Source organism: Nyctibius grandis, chromosome 6 (genome assembly GCF_013368605.1).
Source record: "Nyctibius grandis isolate bNycGra1 chromosome 6, bNycGra1.pri, whole genome shotgun sequence".
NCBI lineage: Eukaryota > Metazoa > Chordata > Aves > Nyctibiiformes > Nyctibiidae > Nyctibius > Nyctibius grandis.
Genome location: NC_090663.1, coordinates 73,503,680 through 73,530,468, shown reverse-complemented (window position 1 = coordinate 73,530,468; position 26,789 = coordinate 73,503,680). Strand labels below are relative to the sequence as shown.

General features: G+C 41.7%; 1 protein-coding gene across 4 annotated transcripts in view; it reads right to left on the bottom strand.

Annotated features, from left to right (window-relative positions):
* The window catches only part of RNF150 (ring finger protein 150), a 128,685-nt gene extending 102,336 nt beyond the window's left edge, over window positions 1–26,349 (bottom strand). For all 4 annotated transcript variants that reach the window (XR_011048364.1, XM_068402865.1, XM_068402866.1 and 1 more), the window contains exon 1: window positions 25,673–26,349. Coding sequence is in view for 3 of the 4 variants with exons in the window: in XM_068402865.1 (XP_068258966.1) it covers window positions 25,673–26,138 (466 nt within the window). In the remaining variant the exon portion in view is untranslated. The remainder of the gene's footprint in view (window positions 1–25,672) is intronic.
* Window positions 26,350–26,789: the final 440 nt, after the last annotated feature.

The following is a 26,789-nucleotide window of genomic DNA, read 5'->3' as shown; positions in this document are numbered from 1 at the left end:
ACTTGCAGCGTTTTCTTCCTCACTGAGGACAATGCACGCCTTCCGAAGGTTTCTGCATTGGAGGACCTATCTGCACCACAGCCCTCAATGGAGGCTTTAGTTGGTGCTAGAGAGGGTTCTCTAACTGGCATGAAAAGTACAGACAGGACAGAAGGAAAAACACTAATGACAGGATCCACGATGCAGACAGATGCATTACTTGTGCTTTGCCTTGCTCAGAGTTAAGTCACGACCCGAGGGACCTTTTCATAGCGACAGCATGAAGATATGGGAAAAGAACAGGATGGCCAACAGACACCTCTGCTCTCTGGCACTCCTTGGCTACTGCAATGGCCTCCTTTTGCCACCTCCCGGCTGGGCAAGACACAGAGTTTGCCTAGAAGTATGTCTATATAGCGACATGAAGCTACCCACTTGTCACGCTTTACTCCAGCTAGCACAAATTAACAGTAACACTGAAGATACGGGGAGTGGGCGTTAGTGTGCATTAGTAAACAGAGCAGGAGAGGCCAGAGTACCCAGTCTTGCTCCTGATGCAGGCACTACTGATGCTCTTGAGCACTCCCCGCTGCTATCACCAGTGCAGGATAACACTGCTTGGCCTCAGGGGTTATAAACACACCTCTGTTTTCTAGGTGAGCATACCTTAAGCTGGCTTGTGGGAGGAAACATGGACCCAATTTGTCATTGGGTATTCATTATCTTAGTGTTACATCTGTATGTGCAGAGCAGAATTTAATTCCACAGATCCAGGGAAGAACAGGTACTTCTTTTCAGAATATTGATAAAAACACGCACTTAAAATACAAATTACATTTCAAATACTCTAGACCATCAGCTTTCCTTTTCTACTGAATGTTATAAAACGTTACAATAAGATAATCCTATATAAGGCTATAAACCTATGATATTTTTGCTAGCTGACAAGCATTCAGCTGGGAAAATGAGTATAAACAGAAGTAAATTCACCTTAGCAAATATAATCAAATCACCAAACTGTGGTGAAACAGAAAAGACCTTAGGAAATGCCATAATCCACTCATGGTCTGGTGATGATTCCCATCTTGACAAATATTTCAGACCTTTTTCCTTCATAAGGATTTCTACCACATCCCACACTCCTTTGTTTCTCTTCCACTTATTGTTGCTGTTATCTGTTCTTTCTTTGGCAGCTCCTGCGTTAGTCTTCTGGCTCTCCAAACATCTGTAGCTTTTTGTCACTTCTATTTCTATTTCCTCTTTCTCAGCACTCATCCTGTTTGGAGCTCTGAATAGCTCCATAACATGCACGCCTGCCTTTTCACGAGACTGTTCTCCTGGCAGCAACTGATGAAGCACACTGTTGGCAACAAGCCTCCGATGAGTCAATGAAACTGGGTGAAATGATGGCGCAGCACATGTAATTTTGAGACAACGTGCTACACAATAAGGAAACCTGGAAACTTGTTATTAGCCTCCTTCAGAAGGCTCCTTGTCATAGTCCCTGATACAACAGGGTACTTGATCATAAGCCCAACCTTAGAAACAAGTTGTCTCTGACTTCAGACGGGACTATTTCAATGCTCAAAGCCCGCTGTGCCACAGGTAGCCTTACGGAGGTATGTATTAGATAGTCAACTGTACTAGTGATTAAATTTAAACAAACAAAATAAACAACTGCCTTGAGCCATAAACTGCTCTCCTACAAGGAGCTACCAAGCGCTGCTAGCACTGTATGTGATGCCTTTGGTACATATGGCACTTAGAAAACTGATACTGGAAGCAGAAGAAGATCACACAATACCACTTAATTATGCTTGCCGCTTGTCTTTTAATGTGGTAACTAATTATTTTTCTTCTAGAGCCAAAAACAAAGAATGCATTCTTCTTGCATTAAGATACAATAATTGCAGCCTGAGTACGTGCTTCTTAACAAGATTTTGTGATAACAGGTATTTTTATTAACACTGCTTTCCAGCTGGTGATGAACAGCCTGACAATAAGCACGTACTGATACTAGAATCCAGTACCAGCTTTTTAACCCCTCATCCATCCTCACTGACTTAAGAGGCAAAATATTTCTTTCCTAATCTGTACCTACTCTGTAACATTTGATGTATTAAAAGCAATATTTAATGAAGGTAGCTGATATTCTCTGCTGTCTATCACAGACCTTTTGGTAAATTTTCCTAATACACAAAGACCCCATCTCAAATGCAATGCGAGCACATCTTTTACATGTAAAGTATGTACTTGACTCTGTGGGAGACCAAAACAGCCAAAAAATAACAATCCATATTTATGCAATACGGAAGCCAAGTACTCTGACGCTATACAGATCATCTGCTTTGCTTGATGTCTATTCGAACGAGATGTGGAAGCATATTAAGTTGCATTTTTAGCATATTACATCTCCCATCTGCAAAATAAAATAAAAACCTTTTCATTTGCTGAGAAGAACGCTTTTCCACTCTTTACTGCGGTCAGTGACTACCTTCACTTTTTATCTCCCCTTTTGAATTGCTACAATTCTCGCCTTTGTCAAGCCTGCTAACAAAATTACAGAGAAAATCATGTTAATGAATTAATAGTACATCTGTGACAGGGAGACAGCACAGGACTAAATATAGAGTCTATAAAAGGATTTTAATAATTTACAATGCATTTTAAAATGTCCAGAATCTTAACCAAAGATAGGTTTATTCACCAAGTCTTATACAAAGTTGGACAACTGGTTTAGAATTAGATTTTCTATTTGTTTGCAATGATTCAATGCCGGTTCTGTTAACTTACAAGAAAACTCACAGATAGAGATGTGAAGAACGATAAGGAGAAGACGCTGTCCACTGCCTAAATAGCGCAATACAGACAGAAACTTAAATTCATTGCCATTAGTAAGAGATGTGCAGTTGGATACTCATGTACTAGACTAATCAGATACACCTCCATAAAATAAGGTCTACCTTGATTTTAAAGAAAGACTGAACTATACCTGTAACAGTTCAGGTCTATGCAGAAGAGCGAGCCAACAACTCCAGGTCAGGACTGATTTTGAGTTTCAGGCAGCTTTTCACAATCCTGACATGATTTGCAATGTTCAGTTTCTGCTATTTAAATGAACTTCTGGTAGGTCTGAAGAGCATCTGATGGTCTATAGAGGCTGGTTACTATAGGAGGGTGGAGCAGAAAAAAATAATGGTTCTCTGAAGCTACAGCGAGGAAGTATGTTGTTATGTACATGAAAGAAATGTTGAAGAAAACTGTTTCTGATTTTTCATCGAAGTCATAAAGGATAGAAAGAAGATGCATTGAGAGGAAGATGCAACTTTTAGCCTTGATCAGAAAAGCTTACTTGGGCAGAGTTGTGCTTACTATACAGCTTACTTATAGCTCCTCCACATCTGGCAGATGTATGGGTAGGAGATGAACAGCCATGCAGCCATGTCATGTGAAGAATGAGCATGAACACTGCATTTGTACATGCTGTTGGGTATTACTAACATCCCCACCACCACCAAGAAACCACAGGCAGATTTACCCAAGATGCATTCACAGATTTTCCAGCGTAAGTAACTGCTCTTCCCTGAGCTCAGCTACCTTTCTTTGAAAATCTCCCCCTGCCCTTTAAAATGTTTTGGACAGAAAGACAGACATTCTACATTTAGTTCTACTATATGTCAGAATATTACAGCTATTTCAACAAGCTGCAGATATTGAAACTATGCAAGATTAGAGACCACCCTCAGGAAAAGCATTGATTAAACATGATCAGGCAAGCACATGGCTAAGAAAGAGCAAATGCATGCCCTGTAAGTGTGGCACGTGACACGACTTGAAATCACAGTCAGAATAGAGACTGAAAGTGAGGATGAACTGCTAACAGGACAGAAGGTCATCAAGGATGTGATAAATGTTCTACAGGAAGAGATGGCTCTGCTGGAACAGGGAATATCATCAAGCCAGCCAAACCACAGGGCATGCCAAGATCTGGGGAGCAGGAAGCTGCAGCTGGTGTGATAGAAGTGCTGTCAGAAAAAAGCAACATGAACAGCCTAAGGGTGTATGGCAGGGAAGGCCTAGGTCAGCACCCCGAGCCTGGGAAGCTGGGGCATACACATTATATGGACAGTCCCACACCCACATATGACACGTGAGTTATTTACACGAATTCCAGTCCCTTGGTCCTCTAACAAAGCTATAAGCTGTTTTTCTATAGCCCAGACCACTTTAAATGACGACTGAATATACAGCAGATTTATGTACAGGCCCTTCCTCTAAGCTGGAAGTTGAACCAAGAAACAGGGGAAACCCTTCCCGGCTGACCTCAGATTAGGAAGCCGCTAAGGGGCTTTTGAGCTTTGCCTGCACACTACTGCTCTATTTTGCAGACAGTGTAATAAAACACAGCTGCACTTGATGCTCAACTCAAGACGTAATCCACATGCCGTTCCACCAAGCACTTTCTTTGGGAACAAAGCCATTTTACAGAGTTACTGGCCCTCCTCACCAACAGCTGCTTGTTCCTGCCGCAGCACCACTACTCACCTATCGCTCAGCTGGGCCAACACGGTACCAAGGGACTGCGGGGTAAATCAGGTCTGATATGATCTAAACCAAACAAGACTTGCTTCTTTTTTGATTTTTAAAAATCTTTTTAAAGCCCAGCTTACTTTTGGAACAGTTACAAGTACATAAAACTGCAATATGGGAGTGGGAAACAAGCAGCTTGGAGAAAGACAAGGAAGGATGAGAGCAAGGGAGAATGGAGAGAGGCTGCTGAGACATCTATGCTTCTGAAGAAAATACACTGGGTCAGTAACTCTCTTCTTGTCTCAGGCTTTCTGCAGACAGTCTGCAGCATATTGCCTACCTGGGTCTTCATGAACACCAGAAAGCAGAGACTGTGCCATGGACAGAAGAGCAAGGAAGAGTAGACTACTGCAAAACTTCTAACAGTATTAAAATCCATACTTATATATGAATGTCTTGAAAAAATTTAAAAGTTAATTAAAATGACCTTGCAGATCTTTTTTCAAAGGACGTTTTCCATTTCAACTCTGTCCTCTCAGAGCAGTGACAAAAAAGTTTTCTAGAAAATAAAGGTTTTATGCCAAATGTACAGAAATTACAATAAAGACAGAGCCACTGCTGTGCATGCTATGACTAAAGACGCAGTATTCCCTTCTTCACTGCTTCCCTGTAACTTCTAATATCTCCTAAGTAAGAACCCCTAAGCTACCATTAGTTTAAAACCGGCAATCAGCACCTCATAGCATCTGGCTACTTACAGAGTCAAGTTATATGCAGTGCACAAGAGGCTGTATTAAAACCTGACACGGATTTCATTCATGTTACAGAAATATATTAGCCTCACCACCTTGAACTCAATGGGCTGAATAGTTCTGATCAAGAAGCAGATTAGTAATGCTAATAATCCTAAAGTTCCTTTGATATAATCCCAATCTAGTAATTTATCCTGCTAAAAGTCATAGAAAATACTTTGCAACCATTGCGCCCAAATCAAGCATTACATTTGTATATTGAAATGCTTTTACAAGTAACGAGCTGCACAAGGGAAGCCAGCCTCCTGACACTTGCTGCACAGGAAAACAAAACAAAAAACCCCATACTTTCAGCCTGGACTCATAGTGAGCTTTCATTTGTAACCCTCCCAAAGACAGCTGCAGGCATCCTTACCCACGGTCATAATACCTTCCCCTGCAAGTGTTAAAATTAGCCATCCTAGGTGTGTTTGTGTGTACCAGATACCATTCACAACTATCAGGATATCAGCAGACGAAACAGCATTCAGTAGCTGGAGGTGTCCAAAAAAAGTATATTATGCAAATTTTGTATTTAACATGAAATCTATTATTTCAATAGGAGGGGAGGGCACAGGGAAGTGCATTTTCTCCAACTATAGTTTAATGTAAGCATTCATTGCCTGGATTATGTTCCCCCTTCACAGCTATGGGGGTTTTTTTGAGCTTTACAAAACTATGAATTAGTAGATTGAAGTAGAATTTCAGAATATATATTAAAATCATAATATATTTTTTATAGGGAATTATAAGAATAGCTTATGGAGGAAGTGAATACAAACAGATTTCAGTTAAGCACAGAGGAAAATTCCAGAAAGTCTTATTGTTAAAGACATCCAAACCAATCTTGGTGAGAGTTCAAGCATATGGAAAGAGTCAACAGAGAACCAAAACTGGCAAAGAACAAGCTTGGAAATGCAAGGTGCTGTGGGGATGAGAATGATCTATTACTACTGAGAGAAAGGGACTCTAGAAGGTTGGAATCTGATCCTGACACACTGTAAGATTTAGCTACTCCACCCTTTTTGTTAGTTTCTCCATTCTTAAAATTGAATGTTATTTATTTATCCTTATAAAGAAAATTATCCAAAATTTAAAAAAAAAGCAACTTTGCAAGTTCTATCAGTTACAGATCCTTCTTGCAGAGAGACATGAGTAAAAAAAGTCATTAAGTATTGTATTAACTAATTGTGAACACCTACTTAATTAAGTATATTTGTTTGCTACCTGGATTATTGTCCTGCATTGTGATCCGTAGTGTGAACTGCTGCTCATACACACAGCCCAGTGAAATTTAAGGAGCACCATCTGGGCACAGACATACACTGAGTAAAGCTATAAATAGATCAAGCAAGTTCATTACATGCATGAGGTACTTGCCCGCATGAGTATTTTCAGCATGAGGGCCTAAGACTGTAAAACTAATCTATACAGTTTTCCTACAAACAACCTTGTCTTTTTAGCTGGGGAGTGAAACACTTCAACAGAAATTTTAAATTTCATATCTGAGCTTATAATGGAGTATGCATGTCCAGATGGAGAAGAACACAGAGACCACTCTCTGACTAATTTCTAATCAAGCAGTTGGAACAATATGGGAACAACATTTATTTCATTTTTGTACCCAGAAACTATGGGAAACTCATCTCCAGATGGAATCTCTTGCTTCTAGTACTCTGAAATGCTCATGAATAGAAGACAAATTCTGTCCCCACTCTGTTACACCTATGCATATACAAGCTACAGGATAGCATTATGAGTTAACTGTGTAACACATTTTATTTACATTCTAAGATCTGAAAGGTTAAGGACTACAGCTGGCCGAGATACAAGTTTTCTTCCTCCCTCTCTCCTCAGTCCCCCCGAAATCAGAAAAGAGTACAGAAAAGACGCTTCTTTAAAACTGTCTAGAAATTTTTAAAAAGCTCCATTTTTTTTTCCATGTTCTGCACAACTGCAGTTGAAATGAACCCCAAAGCAACCAGCAAGAGTACTACCACCATGCCACATGGACTCAAAACAGGGCTGTTTACGTCTACATAGATCATTCATTGGCAAAATATATCGGATATCTACATGCCTTGGCTCATCTGTGAGTTCAAGACCAGGTATGGGTTATCTGCTGTAGCTGATCTCCCTGGAGGAAGTTACTATTTTTATAGATATGTCTGTGTGAATAAGGACACAGAGACATACACTCACATCTGTACCTATGGGCAAAGGATTCTTGCTATCTACCCCTAAATAAGGGTACTTACATGTCTAGATGGAAGTTATGTGCATAAATGGGTCCTAATCCGTTTTAAGCAGGCAGAGTCCTTCCTCTGGGTTGTTCCTTTTATAGGAACATGTCAATAGAGACTTTGCATCTACTCAGTCAGAAATAAATTCCTCTTAGCACCTACTTCTCAGGCAAATTTATGATGATCTGCTGAAAACGATCTCTTCAGAGTGTGTCGCACGTGCTCATATTTCTAAACCAAAGCATTTGTCAGAGTTACCTGTCAGTATTTGCAGGCTTCACATTTTTGCCCTCACTACATTTTATACAGCTGTGACTGATGTGGTTATATGGTTCATTATATGGTTTCCACCATTTCTCTGAGAGATTTAGGCAAGCTTTGAGGATGATGAAAACAAGTGCACTTAACAAAATACTGATATCACAGTACACTGCTAATTAATCCCTTATTTTTAATACTCAAATGAATACCAGTGCAGATCTCCTTATAGTACCTGCTGATTATAAGGGTTTTCCATGCTGGATCTATCTGCAACAGATAAGGTAAGTGCTGTATTCCCCTACTGAAATCTGATTATCTGTACATGTACCAGAGCCAGAAATTTCAGATTAGAGTTCTGGATTGAATGTGATTTTCACAACTCTTTAAATGACTTGAAACAAGAATTTGATATGAAACACTCCAGATCTAAGATGTTCAGAAACTAAATCTTGCACCAAATTTAGCAAATTTTAGTACACAAGACACAGCTGAAGATGTGAAGGGGATGTATTTAAGTTATACAGTTTGTTTTAAGCCAATCTTCAGTTTAACGGTTACTTCTAGTTATTCTCTGAATATGCAACTCAGATGCTGTATCAAGCTGTTTCGGACATTTACATGCTTTTTTACATGCCTGTTTCCCCTCCCCTTTAAAAAACAAAACAAAAACCCCAAACAACAAGAAAACCCAACAACAAACAAAACACATATAGGCTCCCAGGGAGGAATACTAGTCATAACTGTTGGAAATTTTCCTCTGCTGGTAATATTCCTGCTCCTCATATATGTCTATGTTCAGATTGCATCAGAGACCAATTCTGCCCATATGTGAGAGGACACAAAAGGAGGGTAATTCTATTTACCTTGGTTCTTGTATGAAGGCTTATGTTCTCTATCTTCATTTAGCTTTTAGGCCTTGGATGACTCAGTGCCTAAGTAGAAGCAGATCAGAACTACCAGCTTAAATCATGAACTTCAGCTACCCTGTTATTTCTATGCCGAATCACCTATCTGCATCTCTCCTTTGATTTCTGATACTTGTATGTAATCGTAACGTTTCTGTTAAGCGTAGCTGTGCATTTGATATTTCTGTCTGCATTTAGCCTCTTACAATTAATTTGGATCAACGAGATCAAAAGGCAAAGTGTCTTTAGGATACAGGAATGCCTACACTAACTGAGACACAGAGATTCTCTCATGAGCAAACATCTCTATTAGCAACGAGACTCACTGTTAATAAGGCATGCTAAAGACTTACAAAGGAGTTAAACAGTCACAGATTTCCAAAATGAAGGTGAAGTGAAAACTGAAAATAAACCATTTGCAGTACAAATCACACCATTCAATATCTTGTCATCAGACACTGAAAAGAGAGAGTCATCTGAAGCATGTTATAGGAGCCAAATAAGATTAACATAGCAGTGGTTTTGAAAAATCCCACAAGCTCTCAAAACAGATCAGCATCACTCAAAACACAATATGCATGTTGGAACAAAGGCACTGAAATCACCATGCACTATTGCCTGCAGTGTGGTCTTTTCAGCTGAACAGTATTTCCAGGAAAATTAAGGAAAAAAAAATTCACTAACCAACCACATATTCCAAGATCTAACAGCTAACCCTCTGTTTGGAATAAATTCAGCCTGTATTAAATGCCATCCTAACTTGGTCAGACTGGAAATGACCTCTGCTAGGCTTAATGTGGATAGACTTTGCTTCTGTAACTATTTCTGTGACAACTGTCCACATTTATTTGGTATATAAATGGATGGTATAAAACGTAGATTCCACTCCTTCACTGGAAATTGCAAATACTAATTCTCCTGACAACCATCACTGAAGCATTCCCCCCGTGATAAGGCTGTCATCATTGCCATTCCTTCTTAGCGTACCAGTTAGTGAAGAAAGGTGCGAAAACCTCACTGTTCTCACCCTCCAAATATAGAACAGGTCTTTTTGCAGTGTGTCCAGCCACTACCTGCTTGAGATTTAGAAGCTTTTATCTTAGCTATGAGTTTTGTCAGGCAGCAACATCTCTCGCAGCTCTTGTGAGCCCGGCTGCTCACTACTCTTGGAGATGAGCTACCAGGCACGTGCATCTTGCAAACCAAGCTTTTCAGCCTCTTCCTGAAACACAGCTCTAACGGCACCACACCTCCCCGATTCTTTTCATTTCACACAAAAGCCATAAGCCTTGCAAGAACTAAATTTTAGCTGTCAGTAGATTTCAGAAAAACTTGTTTTGAAGCCCACTGTCAGAAATACACATTATGACATGACCTACTATTCTCAAGCACTTCAAAAAGTAAGAAAATTAACTTCTACCTATATCATAAATGTAACAACGGCTACATAATATATACAATCACTGAAGGCCAGGTGGAGCTTTTATTAAATGCGCTGGACAACTCATGCAAGTTAATACTTAAAGCTTCAGGGCACTCACAGCCTGGCCCGTAGTTTTACTCAATTACAAAATGACCTTAATGAAGCGCTGGTGTTGTATTTTGTGTTACTTGAATCTGATAGATGTGTGCAATTCGTATGAAATGCAGACTGATAATACTTCACCGAGATTGCTGCTGGGAGGCTAGTAGTATTTCTGTTGGGTTGCGATGAATGGGGCTTTTCTGTACTTGACAACAATGTGTTAAATACTTTGGGGGCAGCAGAAGATATATAATGAGTTCAGGTATTTATTTTCTTGCTTTAACTACTTGGCAATGAAATCCTTCGGAAGTTTTGGCATTGACTTCAGCAGGGTTAGGATTTCAGAAGCAGAGGTTACAAATTAACGGCATAGGTAAGTGCATTGCTGGCAATCAGCAAACTTGTAATGCTTTTTCTAAAGGAAAGATTTTTGGGGTTGGAATTTTACAGGATGGTAATTGGTTTTCTCTTAATAACATTAAAAAAATGTAAATAAATGAAATGGGGACTTGGGAGACTCTTTAAGGTGGCTAACCTGAAAGTTCAGAAATCAGCATCTGAGTTGGCCTGAAAGCAGCCTGCATAAAGAAAATCTGGCCTGTGAAAAGTCAGTTTAAAGCCCAGTCTAATCCCAATACCCCATGTAAGAACTATGGAGACCATCATATGGATGCTGGGGAATTTTTTTTCCCCGTGAGCTTCTTGTGACTTCTCCAGCCAAGTTGTTTGTGTGCTTCTTCAAAGTAGCTAGAGAAGTGGATCTAAAATTCATCTGCCTATTTAAAACTTCGTACATTCTTTCAGTTTCCATGACACCAAGTCTGCAGAGTGTAGCGTTTTTCCACAAGAAGAAGGTACAATCTCTTCATTGCTATAAGCCTGAGGGTGCTTACATGCTGTGTATATTATCCCTTTCAGTGACAGGGACATTGCTATTGTTAAAGATGGAAAACAAAAATGAAATTGTAATTATTTTTTTTGCAGCTGACTGAATACTGTGCACTTAAATACAGACTTAACGCACTCTCAGATCCTGAAACTCTTGCCAACAGGTAGAGACACTGTTGGATAACAGCATGAACATCAGCTTTATTTTCAAATTAATCAAACCTGCAATAATTCTGTGATGGATGGATTCCAATCCTGTTTTATTAAACAAGGAAACACAGAAGAAGGCAAACTAGGGCCCAGGCCTGTGAAAAGCATGGCACTCACAAATGGACACTAATCACCTTCACTCCCACTGATGTCCATTCACATTGAGATTATGGAGGATCTTTGAAGCTTGTGCTGATAAATACAGATTTGCAGAGCACTGAAGACACTACTGAGTCACTTCAGGTATTCATTAATACTTGCATATTATACATTAATATTTGTCTGGTCTGGCAAATCTTACTGTGATGTTAACACAGTTGTCATGGGGCACCCTTACATACTTAAAGGTTATTAAAAATAAGTATTGTATTATTTCCAGGCAGATGCCTTCAACTAAATATGGCAGTTAACTTGTTATGAATGCCTACTGGAAGAATATCTGCTAATGTTACACTTCCCTCCTCCTTGGTTACAGTTTCCCATCCTCTTAATATACCCCCAACAACTATCCAAGTGGCTGAAAGTTCTGTTCAAAATTGATATGTACCATGGGGAATGTTAAGGAAACCTCTCCTGAATTTCTCAAAGCAAAATGAAGCTGACAGACTGACAAGGCCACAAGGGAGGATGCAAAATTTTATCTCCTGGAATCAAACATGCAAAACATTACAATAATTCCTCCCAAACTGGAATGAGTGTAAGGTACGGAGCTGCTGTGTATCTGACAGGCCTTAGATATGTATGTATTTCCAAATTAGTCAGCTCCCTGATTATCAAGAAATGCTGTGTGGCTATTCTAAATTACACGAACTCCTCTAGCTCACCTAGCAAGTACAATTGACTGGTTGATACAAATCTCTAAGCCATCTGCAAATAACTAACCAGCTGTCCACACTTCTCACAGCCATGATTGTTCTTCTGCATGCACTGGTAACAGCAAATAAAACACAGTTAAGAAGAGACAGCATCTGGGTTTTCAAGGGTTTGGGTGGTCACCTCTTCCTCAGATGGCAAGGGAACAGCGTTCACTGGAAGTTCTTACTGTGATGCAGACATGCCTGATAACCCAGAAAGCAGAAGCCAATCTATGTGGAAAAATGTAAAATAATTAAAGCATCTGTTTTAACAGGTATTTATAAAGCACCTGTTTTATGAAATATATATATATCTTATATTTACAATTACAAATAAAAATGCCTTATTGTAAGGACCTTGACTACTGACAGGGCTACAGAAGGGCATAAGATCCCCCCAAGATTACCACAGTAACATTCTTAGTAATAAACCTCTGGGCTACATCAGACACTTCTACCGCTTTCATAGATGACATTTTCTCATAAAACCACTTTCAATCCCATTTAGTCAAGGTGCTCAATTTCTGGCCCATTCCTAGCAAGAACTAAACATGAGCTTAACTATAATCATTTGTGCAAACATCATCCCAAACTGCGACATGAAGCATTCTCCAAATTACCTTAACATAATGTAGACATTATAAACAATGTGTAACCTAAATTTTAAAATACCTACTAGTGAGTTTTATGACGGCAAAATCACTACCTTAGTAAACTGAGAAGTGATTTTTACATATCAGGCTCATTTGCAAGTAAGAGATGTCAGGAGTTGCTGTATCGGTCTAGGTGAGACACAGTTACGCTTGCCTCCCTGCCATCATTACCACCAGTCAGTCTATTGCTTTACATATGCACAGTAGCTCCTGTTTTGCAGGCTAATCCACAACAGATTTGGCTAGTCAGAGGCAAAGACAAGAGCTTTGTGATAAAGCTAGCAGAGTTATCTTTGCATTGGAGAAAAATATTTCTGGTCTATGGACATAAAATGAATTGTCCAGAAGAGACCAACAGCAATCACTGTGCTGACTCAACACAGTATTGGTTGAGAACTAAGAACAGATTCTACACTTCAAATGTATAAAATAATCATTAGAAGATATTCTATACTAAAAATTCAGTGCTTGCTTTGTTATTTTTTGTAAGTCTAACAGCAGAAAGATGATTATTTAAATTAGTTAACGAGAATGAAGCCCTTAATTATTGGAGAAAGAAGTGATAGGTCATGCATCTTTAGAAACCAGATAATATCAGTTCTCTGTTACCAAAAATTTCCTTGAACTACCAACCATTAGAAATTATAAATACAGAAAAAAAAAAAAAGAGTTATACAGCCATATTTTTCCTCTTAAAAATAGGCTATGGACTCTTATAAGTTGCATCTCAGTAAGTCCTGGTTAGTAGACTAGGACAGAAAAAAAAGTAAAAAAAAAAAGACCCTCTGGGACTTCAATGGATAAAGAAAATAGAATGTCTCTAGAGGGGGGGGAAAAAAAAAAACACGATACAAAAAATAAATTTTCGTATGCGGTTTCTTAAGCAGTGGTTAGCAGGCTGGGGGGGTGAAAAGGACAGATGAGTTCACTGAAGAATCAATATGCACTAGAGGATCCCGACTGCCTTAGATGTAGCTCATTACTTTCCCATACAGTTAAGCTGTTTGGTAGCCTTCTCTAATTCATCTATGGATCCAGTTGGGCAATATTCTGTGAGCAATACAACCCCCCATACTCAAACACCAAGCAACACGCAAAACTGCCAAAGGCAACTAGAAAATGTACAAGCTTAAACCTGAGCACAAGGTGACCACGATGCTCATCACCTCAGGGAATGTTCCCACCACCTGTAAAGGCAGCAAGGAAGGACTGGAACAAACAGCAATGAGGCAGCAAACAAGAAAATTTCAAAGATCATGAGAGTGGGTACCAGTGAGAAATGGGAGTCAGTGCAGAACTGAAATGGGGATTAAGATATATGGATTAGTCAAATAAGTTTCATAGTCTCCAAGAGGAAGAATGTCGCCCTGGTGATGATGCCACGGGGGTCACAAGCTACTTCCATGGCTATTATTTTCCCATCAACATGAATTCACTTCTCCAGGATTCAGGTTCATTCATGTGACTTTCATCTAACGGCTATTTTAGCCATTTCTCTGGCAAAGTGAATGACAGTACTATTGCCTTTTGAAGTATTTCATCCCCACGTGTGATACTTTTGCCGCTCTGGGTTGCATTTAATCATGATATTCCCTTGTGCTGACATTCAACGTTTAAATAGAAGTTTTGGAAGAGAAAGGCTTTCAACTTCTTTTACGATGCGAGACACATGCTCCAGCAAATGCTTGCTTTGTGGAGGCTTACAGGCAGCTCTCTGCATTTGTTGGCTGTCTTCAGACACAAAAAATAGAAGTGGCTCAGCCTATGCTTTACTTGCAAGTGCCTTTTCTTGCCTTTTCTCTTCTATGAGCAACAGTCACAAAGAAATAATGAACTGACATTGGTTCAATACTGTCACCAAGCTAAGTTCCTTCCAGGTGATAAAGGACATGCTATGCAGAGAACCATCTTGAAAAGCTGATGCTTCAGGCCATAGGGTTTACCTCTGCCCAGTGTGCAGAGCTTCTACCAGAACTGTTCTGACAGTCTCCAAGTGTGGAAAAGAGCTGGGTGGTAGTTCCAGTGAGGTACAGTCCCTAAAACCATAAAGAACTACCATGATCACCTTTTCTAACCTTCCTTGTACACATACTACCACCATTTTCCCAGACAATGGGGTAATTTTTTCCAGGATGGGACTTTTAGAGACCTATCCAAGCCCATTCAAATAGCATTAAGTTATTGGCAACCATTTAGGAAATTGCATCTTACTACAAGCCTGAATTTGTCTCACTTCCACTGGCAGCTACTGATCCTTGTCATGTCTTTGTCTACGAGAGCAATCTTTATCTCATAGCAAGTATCATTCCCATATGTATCTAGACACAGTGCTAAAGTCATGTCTGTCCTGCTGGTAAGGATATATACACACACAGCCAGGGCCAATGATCTTACAGCTTAGGGACTGCACTATGGGAAGACAGAAAGCTGCTGGCACCCTATGACAGGGAAAAGAAATTCAGCATTGCAAACCTGAGTTCAGTTTCTTTAAATATTACTTGTAACCAAATGCATGCATTGATTCCTACGGAAGTGTAACCTTCGAGTTGGGAAGAAGTCAGGTCTGTGCTCTGGGGTGTAACTAGTGCCTAAAGCTGGTAGGAGCTAATTAAAATGTAATATATCATGAAAAAAGGAAAGAGAAACCAAACTGTTCTGAACCTGAAATTCTGAGACATTAAATATTTACTAAAATAAAATCTTTCTTCAAACTCAGAACTGTAAGATCTTTTTTTTGGAGAGCAAAAACTTTCCAAAACATTTTTTTTTTCTGAAAATCCATTTCACTACTAAAGAAAAACAGTTTTGATGGAAAAATTCCCAGTCAGTTTTTCTAGCACCCAGCAGGGGAAACTTAATCATCTTCTGCAAAAGCATGAAAGAGCAGGATCTGCCTCTTTACATAGAGGGGACCATAATTTAGTCTTTTAAGAATTCATGAAAAAGACTTAGGAGTGTTCAGCACAAAGCCATTCTAAGCATACTAAATGTGCTATGCCTGATGGGCAGTCTTCTGTTCATAAACGGCACTGCCACACGTCCCGACTGCTGGTGTCCCACTCCTCCAAGCTGCCCCTGCGCAGCAGACACCAGTCAGCAGATACTCTTCAAACCTGGAGAGTCAGCCGCAAAGGAAGAGCAACCAAAAGAGCATAATCCTTCTGCTCTGCCTCCCCTTACAGTCAACTTTGTACATAAAGCAATAGCCTTTGGCTATTTTTGTCAACCTGGCAAGGGATGGGGATAAAGGGAAAAAAAACTAGAAGAGATGAAAAAATAGGTGCAGAGCCCATAAAAAGAGAAGTGAAGAAGAGAAAAAAAATGGGTGAGAAGTCCAAGGGCAAGAATTACTGGAAGTGTGGAAAGTAAAGGATTTATACCCCCCCTCAAAAAAAAAAAAAAAAAAAAAAAGAGAGAGAAGAAACTAAGTAGAAAATGAAGAGGACAGAGGATTGAAGGAAAAATAAGGTAAGAGAAAGACATCAAAGGCAATATTATAACAAGACATAATGGATTTTACTCAGACAGCTCCTCATTTTCCAGAGTGAAAAGCCTTGATATAGTATTTAGTAAAGGTATGAATTTCATGGACAACCAGATGGTACTTCAAACACCTGGACGTACAAAGAGTGATAAGAGACCAGGCACAGAGATTAAACAATCTTGTGAAAGCTGCCTCACTCAAGGAACATGATACTGGCAGGTAAAACTAGGAGACAGCGAGCGTATAATAAAAGCTTAAAAAGGCACAAGAGGGGAAAGCGTATGATGTACAAGTATAAGAAGCAATCATGAATGAGACTGCAGCATCGGACTGTTGTTTTAAAGATTTTTTTTTTTGAGTACAAACACAGACATGCCCCAGCAATATGGCCAAAAATTTAAGATTCTCTAATACAGAGACTTCTGAAGAGGCAAAGGAAAAGCAAAAATATATTTGTATTCTAACAGAAAATACTGAAATGGAAAAGGAAAAAGAATACTCACATTTTAGTTAGCATCACAGGATGTAAAACCAGAGAGATCTTTATCAGATACTGATAGAGAACTCTTGCATAACTGGAAAATCCAAGAAATCTTTTATAGTGAAGCTTGTTAAGGCACTCAGAGCTTTGATCATGAGGAACTGGAATTGCTCTGCTAGTATGACAGTAACAACTAGGTGCAAAAGCTTCTCAAGTGCTCCACCGATCTATTTAAGCAAAACAATAAAACCATAGAGCTTATTGTACTGGGTCTGAACCCAGCCAACCCACGACACACTCAACCAACGTTGACACGTTTTACAGTAATGTTAAGATTAGACAAATATGTTAACTAAAGATGAACCTACTTACTAGGCTCTTGAGTCCATTCTTAGTGCTGCTGTGTAACGTCAGACACATTAAACACAATATAACAGCGACCGTGCTAGACGTGAATTTTTTGACAAGGCCTGTGAGATCGAGTAATAAATAGAAGAGCACAGTTTAATGATGTGTGATTTATAAAGCTGGAAGGCGCAGATTAATGTGATGCATAATTCTCTTTAAAAAACATATATTATCTGGTGAGATAGTCTTACAATGACTTGCAAAAAAGAGATGCCTTGTAAGGAGAGATTTGAACAGTAAGAGGCAGACCAAAGAGCATATAAAAAGGGAGGAAGCCCAAGGTATGGAACAAATTATGAAGAAGAAGAATAATATCCTGTGTAATTACGCCAATTTTCAGGGACAAATGATGATGGTTCATAGACAACTATGTCAGTAATAAGTGGCTGTCTTGGTAGAAGAGCATATAGAGAGAAAGAACTGCTTTGCTATGGAGCACCCCAGTGCCAGGGGTCCACTCTCATGATAAAGGCTTCAAGACACTATGGAATATAAATTAATTTTAAAAAGCTATGTCTCATAAAGTGTATAGCACGAGGGAGCACTTGCCAACTCATCCTATCCCATGTATCCCTGGAGGAACTACATTCCTGTGCAGATGTAATGCTTCTACCTGTGTTTACGGAGCATACAAGACATACTCAAACCAGGACTCCATGAAGTTACATGGCTGTAATTTATGTTTCTGTGTTTTGAGAATTAAATACAAACATTTTTTTCCTCCAATTTTGTCTCAAACCGAAAAGAAGGTTAAAATAAACGGGCTACCTTTCCAATCTACAGCAGGGGATATTACTTAAACACAGTTAAACACATCAAATTTGAGATCAAAACTCTGACAGACCCTCAGGTCTAGCAGTATAATTGAATATCACTATGATTATACTGTCAGAAGGAAATGAACAGGCACTTCATTTTATTGATGTTATTTATAAGTCACTCTTGAGAGGGAAAAGAAACGAACAATTATTTGAAAAAGCTATTATATCTTTAAGTAGCAACTAATCAAAGATGCTAGCTTTTCATATTTCAATGTAGAATAACAATAAAACAAACAGGTTAATCTTTTCATCATCTTCTCCAGTTCTCCTCAAGTTCAGTTTTCTAAGGTTTGTCTCAAATAACTCATTGAAGAGGAGCCAAAAAACTAAATAATGCCCTTTTTAAGCCTCTCTTGTAAAACACAGCTGCATAGTACTGTTGTTTCATAAGCAAACCAATCTTTACAACCTGTCTCCATCTACTAAAACTGGTGAAAAAAGAGGTGTTTCCACTCATCCATTTTTGAACTAAAAAACATTGTTTCCACCAGGGTGGTAAATTCACCTAAATCAGTAATTTAGAACCTATCCAGGCTGGAGGATTACTTTTAAGGGGTTCATAAACTGCACTAAAGAACAGTAGCCCTATTATTGATGAGCTCAAATTCACAGCAAACTCATTAGCAAACTTGTACGTTTATGAAACTCGGCATCCACTAATATGGGCAGTGGGTCAGACAGCAGATATAAAGCTGGTAGATTTAATACAGTAAATTTTAAAAGTTGATGTTTCACCTAAGTGATTTGGGTTTTCTCCTCCAGGTCACAGAAATCGTAGTTCTTAATAGAATTACCTTCTGAGATACTACATCTAAACGCACTCATAAACAAGCAGAGTACCCTGGGGGGATCCTTGAGCCCTGCTCATCCACATTCAGGACCTAGTCAAACTATGCAGTGGCTGACATGTGGCCTATCCATCTAGATTTCTCTTCCAGAGAAACCAAAACACTATGGAGTGAAATGAGGAGAGAGCTGGGCACTAGTGAAGTCCTGGGTCACATCCCACTACGGAATCAAGACACAGCAGAGTAAGCCTGTTTGGACATAACCAGTTACCAAGTATTCTGTCTCCTCTTTCTTCTTGCAGTTGCCATATACTCCCCTAAACTGTGTGGTAGAATGGATACAGTTGGTTTTAAACCTTATCCTTTAGCAGTTATGCCTCTGCCAAGATGACTTTGTGGAAGTTACGAGAATAAAATATTACTGCAAGATACAGTATTACTATCTAATATCCTCCTACATTTAATAGCTCTTGCCTCAGCACCATTCTGCTGCTTGCATAGACTGTATTTGGTCCTGAAGCATCCCAAGATTCTTTCCTTTGCAAGATGCTAAGCAAAAAGCACTGTGACAGCAGTAGATGGTAACACCGTAGGAAGCAGTCCTGCATCAGTAAAGTGACAGATTACATAGACTACTCAGTCTTTTCCATATCTGATTTCTATGAGTCAATGATTGTATTGTTTGCGCCCTTCTGTGCCAAAGAAGTCATCAGGTGACCAGTACTCAAATGCAACTGGAAGGGCAGAAGTGGGGCTTGTCTTGAAATGAATGCTGATTCTGTGCAGGTTAGCTATGCAGAAGTTATTGGGAAGTGGGGAAGTCGTTGGGCTATCTGTTCGTGAAGAATCTAACTCTTCATCAGCCTGGCTTGTGGTGTAAGGAGGCAGAGGTCACTTGAAACTCAGTCATCTCACATGACAGTGCACTATGAGCTCCACCAAACAAGGGCGGCAAAATAATGGGTTCTTTTAGTCCTTTGCTTACATGAGAAAAGTAGAAAGTGTGCTCTTTTAGCAGGAAAAGAGACTCTTAAAGTGCCAACACTGAACTAACTGTAGGTTTCTCTCCCCCTTTTCCAAAAAAATGTTCCTGTGCTCTGTGACATACTATGAAGGGGGGCAGCACAGAAATATATCTGCATGAATTAGTAAGCTACAATGGAGTTAACACACTAGCCACTGACTGCCACAGTATTCTAATAACCCAAGCTAACATATATCATTTTAAAGCCAAAATACCAAAGAGACTAGAACAAATAATCACTTTATCAAAAGCAAGCCATTCTTGTAAGGATGGTATACCAAAAGGAGGTGCTCCAGATTAACCGGCAGCACTTAGAAACACTGCTGATACAGATCTATTTCTGAGGAAGATTTTCTTCTTGCTGTGTCACTTCTTACTGCAGAGGTCTGAAGACAGCACTTGTATGAATATTACTGCAAACAAATGCTGCAGATAACCGAAGGGCATGCAGAAATCTAACTGCTTTTGCAATCAGTAAGCTTGGAGGATCAATGCAACCTTCAATGAATCAATACTTCAGCACTTGTAGGGAAAGCTGTACCTTAAGACTTGATCCAAAGCTCTATGGACTCACTGTCTTTCCACTGACTGCAATGGGCTCTGAAGGAGATACACAAGCCAGTCGTGAGGTTGAAAGAAGATGCGAGATTCAACAAGGCAAAAGGCATTTCATCTAATGACAAAACTCAGCACCTCAACGCTGAAGTGGCTGTCCCAAGTAGTACCGGAGACTAAGATGATTTTGTTGCTCTAGTCATTGTAGGTCAAATTCATCCCTTTTAATTCAGTTAAAGCTAAACCGGTTACCTAACATCACAAAGTCCCCCCACCACTTGGCATAACCGAACACATCTGCAGTAGAGAAGTCTAGCACGGAACCACAGCAGAACTAGTAGGCAGAAGTGTGGCTCACTAGCCAACACCGTGGGACAGCCTGTCGGCACTACCACTGGCTCTAGCCAACATTACAAACCCCTTGATTTTCATAAATATTGAGAACCAGATTTTCAAAAACTACTGAAAGCCAGGCCTACACGATGGATCCAGGAGCTCCTCTGAGTTCCTAAGGATGGCAGCACACCGCAGCCACACCTCAATTTCATGATGGATAAGGCTCGGAGATGCACTGATCTCCATCTCCCTCCCCCATTGAGTTGGTTTCTATTAGGAATGAATCCTGGGTGCCTGGAACAGAAAATAATTATATCAGGCCCTGGAAGCCTGAAATCGTCAACGCTCGATTAATTCACACTTATCCATATGTAAATTCAGTGTGAATGCTGTCAGCACATTTTCCTTATTAGAATTCAACAAAAGTTTAGGAAAACAATTGTTTCAGTAAAGGAATAAGTGTAGCTACAGTACTGAATTAAGTCTGTAAAGAGAAATCATCAACTTCAGTGTTTAATTTGCACATCAGTACATATCTACAGGGGAGCCCAAAGCCAAAACTACTACCAACACATCTTGAAACATGTAAAAGGCAAGACCAGTCGTTGATCGTGGAACAAAAATCCAAGTACAAGGGAAGAAACTGTTATTGAACTGAATGTGCACAGATCAAGGCTGGCCCCATTCACAGTATGCGTGGAGGGACACACCTGGTTTTGCAGTGGGATGGCCATGCCCTCCTCATCCAATCTGGCACACACATGCTGCACTTGAGGGCCAAAGAGGGAGGGAAGAAGTTGGAGTCAGCTTAGACCACATACGAGATTCATGTCTCAAAGATACAGTTGGCAGTTGCTGCCAGCGTGTACGAGGCATTACAGAAAACAAGGCATCTGCCTCTCATTGAAAATAGGCTGTCACACATGCAGCACGTGACTTACAATTTGTGATGGCATGCACTGGAAAAGCAGAATACAGAGAATGCAAAACTGCCTGACTCACATATGCTTCTGGTGCAAAATACTTAGGATGAAATTTACTTCACATAATAATCATATCCATTCTGTGAGATATTCTGATGCACCCCAGAATTCAAACTGAACGTTACACACTGTATTGAATACTAAAGATTTCATTTTTAACCACATATGAATCATGTGTACGGTCCAAGTTAACATCCCTCTCTAGCCCCAAGCACTTGAAAGGTGCCTGAGTTAGAAGTGGTCAGCCCAGGTTCCCTCAAATAAGAGCTGGAGAGAGGGCATTTCTCACCTTCAATCATCTTCCGGAAGGCTCCCTTGCTATATCGATTCAGAGCTCAGAAGAAGCGTTAGCACATGTGCTACAACAAGTAGTAAGAATAATTCCAATTAATACTAAGTTATTAAATGTAGACACAGTGGCTAGAGCCTTTTCAAACCTAAATAACAGCTAATTTGCTCTGAATAAGGAAAAAATGCCAATCAGAAAGCCTAGCCAACACCATGGATTATTCTTCTGGAGGAAAAAGAACATCCTCTATATTATTACAGTACTTTTCTACTAGAAAAGTTGATTTAGGAGAAATAAAAACCATCTGAAACAGAAATTCAAGATGCTTTTGTTCCTTCTCTGATTAAAATGTACATAGTCAAAAAGCAAACACAGTTGGACTCGCAGCTCCTATACCATACTTCAAGCCAATAAAAATAAAGATGCCGCTTTGCCAAGGCTGTAGCAGATGATGTAAAAGCTAAGCGTGTCCTAGCACGAGAACCACAGAGCTCTGCCCTCCCTGTGAACATGGATGTCACAAGCCTACCTCACTCTTCTGGATGTGCAAGCAGTGACCTAAGAACACGCTCCCTGAAAGCAGAGGCTTTCAACACGGTGACTGAACTGGTTCAAATCAAACACTTTGTTGGTTCTGTCTGCTGCACTATAAATAAATCCTGGAAAGAAGATTTCCACAACAGGCTTTGATATAATACCACCCTGGTTTTGACTGGGGGGGGTTGGGGGGAAGGGAGGTCTACCAACCCTCCTTCAAATTCAAGGATGGTATCTTGCTTCAGTTACCTATAGATTTTAAAATCAGGAGGTGCCATGTCAGCAAAGGGTCACTAGCATGCATTCTAATAGAAAACAGGAAATATAATTAAACACACAGCTGTGAAGTAAGGTCTTTGGCAGGAGAAAGAGAGCTCTGGGGAGAGAGTGGCAAGGGCAAAGCACTATGAAATAGCACAGTAATGTGGTCAAGAAGGGGAATGAAGCACAGGGGTAGAAATTAAGAAATGAGCGTGGGGGTGAGAGGAGCAGAAAAAAGCAGCACAAAGAGACAAAATGACTGTAAAAGAAAGAATGCAAAACATACAGAAGAGAAGAACGTGCATCAGGAAAAGAAACCTCTCTCTTAGGAGTAATAGTTCTGTAGTAAGGGCAGGAGCCACATTGTTCCGCAACAGGATATACAGCTCTGTATAGAAAGAGTTTATTTAAGCTTATACTCAACCTCAAAAAAAATATGTGGGAGAAAAGAAAAGGGAAAAAAAAAAAAGAGAGAGAGTAACATCATATTTCTTTCGCCTTTTAAATTGCTTTTTAGGTCATATTTCACCCTCCCCTCCCGCCCCCCAAGTATTTCCAGGATGGAATTTTCTTCTTCCCACTCCGGGGTTTGGCGTGGGCAGAGCAGCGCAGATGCTGCTGAACTCAAAAACCTGATTCATTCTTCCCTAGAATCTTGTGCTATCATTTAGACTGGGACCCAGCAAACGTCAAAGGCTGCAAGTCAAAAAGATAATTTTACACAGCTTATGCATTCGCTTTGTCCCAGCATAACAGGGGTACAAGAGGGAGAGCAAAGATAAATCCAGTTCTCAATCTCTGCTGGTTTGTCAAATGTTTGTTTAAGAATAATTACTTTTCCTCCTGTTCCAGCAGACACGCTCTAAAACTCCTCTGAGTTTTAACTGTACGCAGAGGGCAGGTTTTCCCTAAGGTTAAGACCAACAACCCTTTTTCAACTTCACAGAACAAAAATCCTTAAAATGAAGACAACCTCATACAATCAATCAGCAAAGCCCTTCAGTCTCCCTGGTCGTGTTCAACAAGTCCAGATTGTTCTCTGCAAGTTTCTGTTCATTTCAGTCTCTCATACTGTACAACCACGCTGCTGGGTTATCAACTCAGTACTCAAAAAGAAGTCTCAGAATAAACTGTAAGGAGTCATATGACATACAAGAAGCTGCCTCCAAGATAAGCGACACAGCGTTCATATTTTTGAAAGCGGAGGCCACTTTCAGTAAGAAAGATTCCCCGCTTACTTCATTTTAGACTTTAGAACAAACAAAAGCTCTAACATTTTAAAAGGTTAGACATATTTTTTACTCCCACTGTTTCTTACTAAAACACCATTTGTGTGGGAAACCAGCTCAATGCACACTTTAAAAAGGAGGCAAACCATTAATTGATCCAACATGTTAGCAGTTCTAGTGAAATTCACTGGACACGAACAAGCGATGCATCTTAAGGTCTGAAACAGCGTGAGCTTTACTTTAAGAACACGTAAGTATGCCAAGCTCCTGCTACTTTATACTGCTTAGTAAATAATCTGTGATACCTGAACTACCAAGAAGTATAATCTGAACAGCTACTAAACCACACGCAGGTTATAAAGCACAGTTTCAAGAGCTCAAAAGGTTATGAGTTGCTTGTCTCACAAAACAAGTGGAAAATACTAAAACCCCCCCATCTTCCACCAGTCCTAATAAAGAAACATGAATTTTCCCCAAATACATGGTTAATCTCTTAAAGAGGCTGCACACAAGAGGTTCCAAAAGCACTACTTTTGCATCAGCAGTATTACAGTGAGGCAACAAATTGTTTTTCAGCACATCCATGCTCGTTTACTGTGGAAATTTAAAATGTCATTAGAATAACATCCTGTTTCGCAGCCTTTCTGTGTTTCAGTTTACCCCTAACTCTGCTAAGAGTCAACTGGCATGAAACAGCTGGGCATGATTAGTTACTGGATACAAACCAAACTGAGATTTCACAATAGGTGGCATTTTAGTCTCCATGGCATAGGCTGCTATAAAAGATCAGTGACCCCTGGCAGAAAACACTGTCCCTAAACATAAATCTGGTGATCTGTTTTTAAAACAACATTATTTCAGATCAATGTTACAAAACCAGCATCTTCTGTGCGCGTAACCCAAGGTTTGGGTCGTTTCCGATGACTGGATTTCTGCTTAGTTCTAGCTGATGAGCACATGTTGGGACCCAAGCACCCATGTGCTGACACTGCGAGCGCAAACTCCATCAGAGCGTTCACCTGGGACCGTGAACCCCCCTCCAACCCCAGTCCTGGACAAAATATCTCATGTTCTCACCAAATCAGATACTCAGCATTCCTAATCGATCCCCCAGCTATTACACTATCACAGGCGAGACAGTGGACGCTATGTTCCCTACTTTATTACATCTCCTGATAAGCCTGCACCATAAACACTACGCTTCTCTTCTGAAGGTCTCAATCACACCCGATCCCACACAGCACCTGCCAGAGGTTCCTCAGCACACAACAAAACATCGGTGCCCCACAGTGGGCTCCGGGTCCCATCCATTCCTCCAACTTGACCCAAACTTTGTATCTCCCAAACTTTTCACCCCTAGAGCTCCAGCGTGCATCGCTGCTGGCAGCACGTCCATCCCTTGCCATGGCAGCGTGGAGAGGTCCTTCACAGCCCCTGAGATGGATGCCCAGCGAGGCCAGCAGCCCACCTTGCTCCCTGCCAGGAGGTGCAAGGACACCTTTCCCCCACCATCTCCCACCCCAAGGATGTGGGGCAGCAGAGCGGGACACCACGCATGGGAAAATGGGGTCCGTCCGCCCGCCCAGCGCAGACCTCAGGGTGCCCCCACGGAGCGTGGGCAGGGTGCCAGGGCTCACCTGCGTGGGGCATGGTGATGGTCTCGTTGGCGTTGCTGGAGCCCACGTTGTAGATGACCACGGCAGAGGCGTTCTGGGCAGCGGCGTGTCGGATCTTGTCCTTGTAGGTGCAGTTGCCCCGCGGGATGAGGGCCACCCAGCTCTTGCCCGGCGCCGGGGCGTTGAAGCGGGTGCTGGGGTCGCAGGCGTAGCGGTCTGTGGGCGAGGCGGAGAGGGCCACCTGCCCCCGGGCGTCCTGCTTGGGCGACTGCTCGCCGTAGCGCCCGCACTCGCTCTTCTCGCTGCGGAGCTCGGCGCTGCCGGCCGCAGGGTCGGCGTAGGTGATGTTGACGAAGGCCGTGTACCACTCCTCCTTCTCGGCCACGGTGAAGTCCAGGCACAGCAGATGCACGAAACAAAAGGACAGCAGCCATGTTGAGAGAGCCAGGCTGCGGCACGCTTGGATCACAGACATTGCCATCTTCATCTGCCGGGCCCCCCCACCCCGGCCGGCCGGCCCGCCCCCGCCTGCCCGCCCGTCTGTCTGTGCGTGTGTGGCGTGCCCCGAGCAGCCGGCTCCGTGCGGGGCGGTGCTGCTCCCGCCGGGCGCCGTGCGGGGAAGAGGAGGGGGAGGGGGGCCCTCCCCTCTGCAGCCTGCTGCCTAATTCATGGCGGGGCCGTTTGATTTCCTCGGGCTGGCCCCGTCTCCGCCCTCCCTCCCTCCCGCCGCCGCCGCCGCCGCCGCCTTGCTTCCTCCTGCCCCTCTCTCCCCTCCCTCACACAGCTGCCTCCCCCGCTGCTGGCAGCCCGGGCGGGGAAGGAGGGGATTTGCACGCACACACGCGGTACTCCGCTCCCGCTCCGGGCCCGGCCCCGGCCCCTGCCCCTGCGGACGCCGCCGGCGCGGCCCGCCGGAGGGGCAGCGCTCCCCGGGGTGCGGCGCGGCGGCGGCGGACGGTGGGGGGACGCCGGGTGCGGGAGGAGCGGGCGCCGCGGCGGCGGGGCAGCGCCACCTGCCGGCAGAGGGGCGGCAGCGCGGGAGGGGGGGGAGCCGCCGGGGAGAGAGCGGAGCCCCGGGGAGCCCGGCCGCGGGGGGCTCCGCGATCGCTCGGTCACACCTCCCATGCGTGGGTTTAAC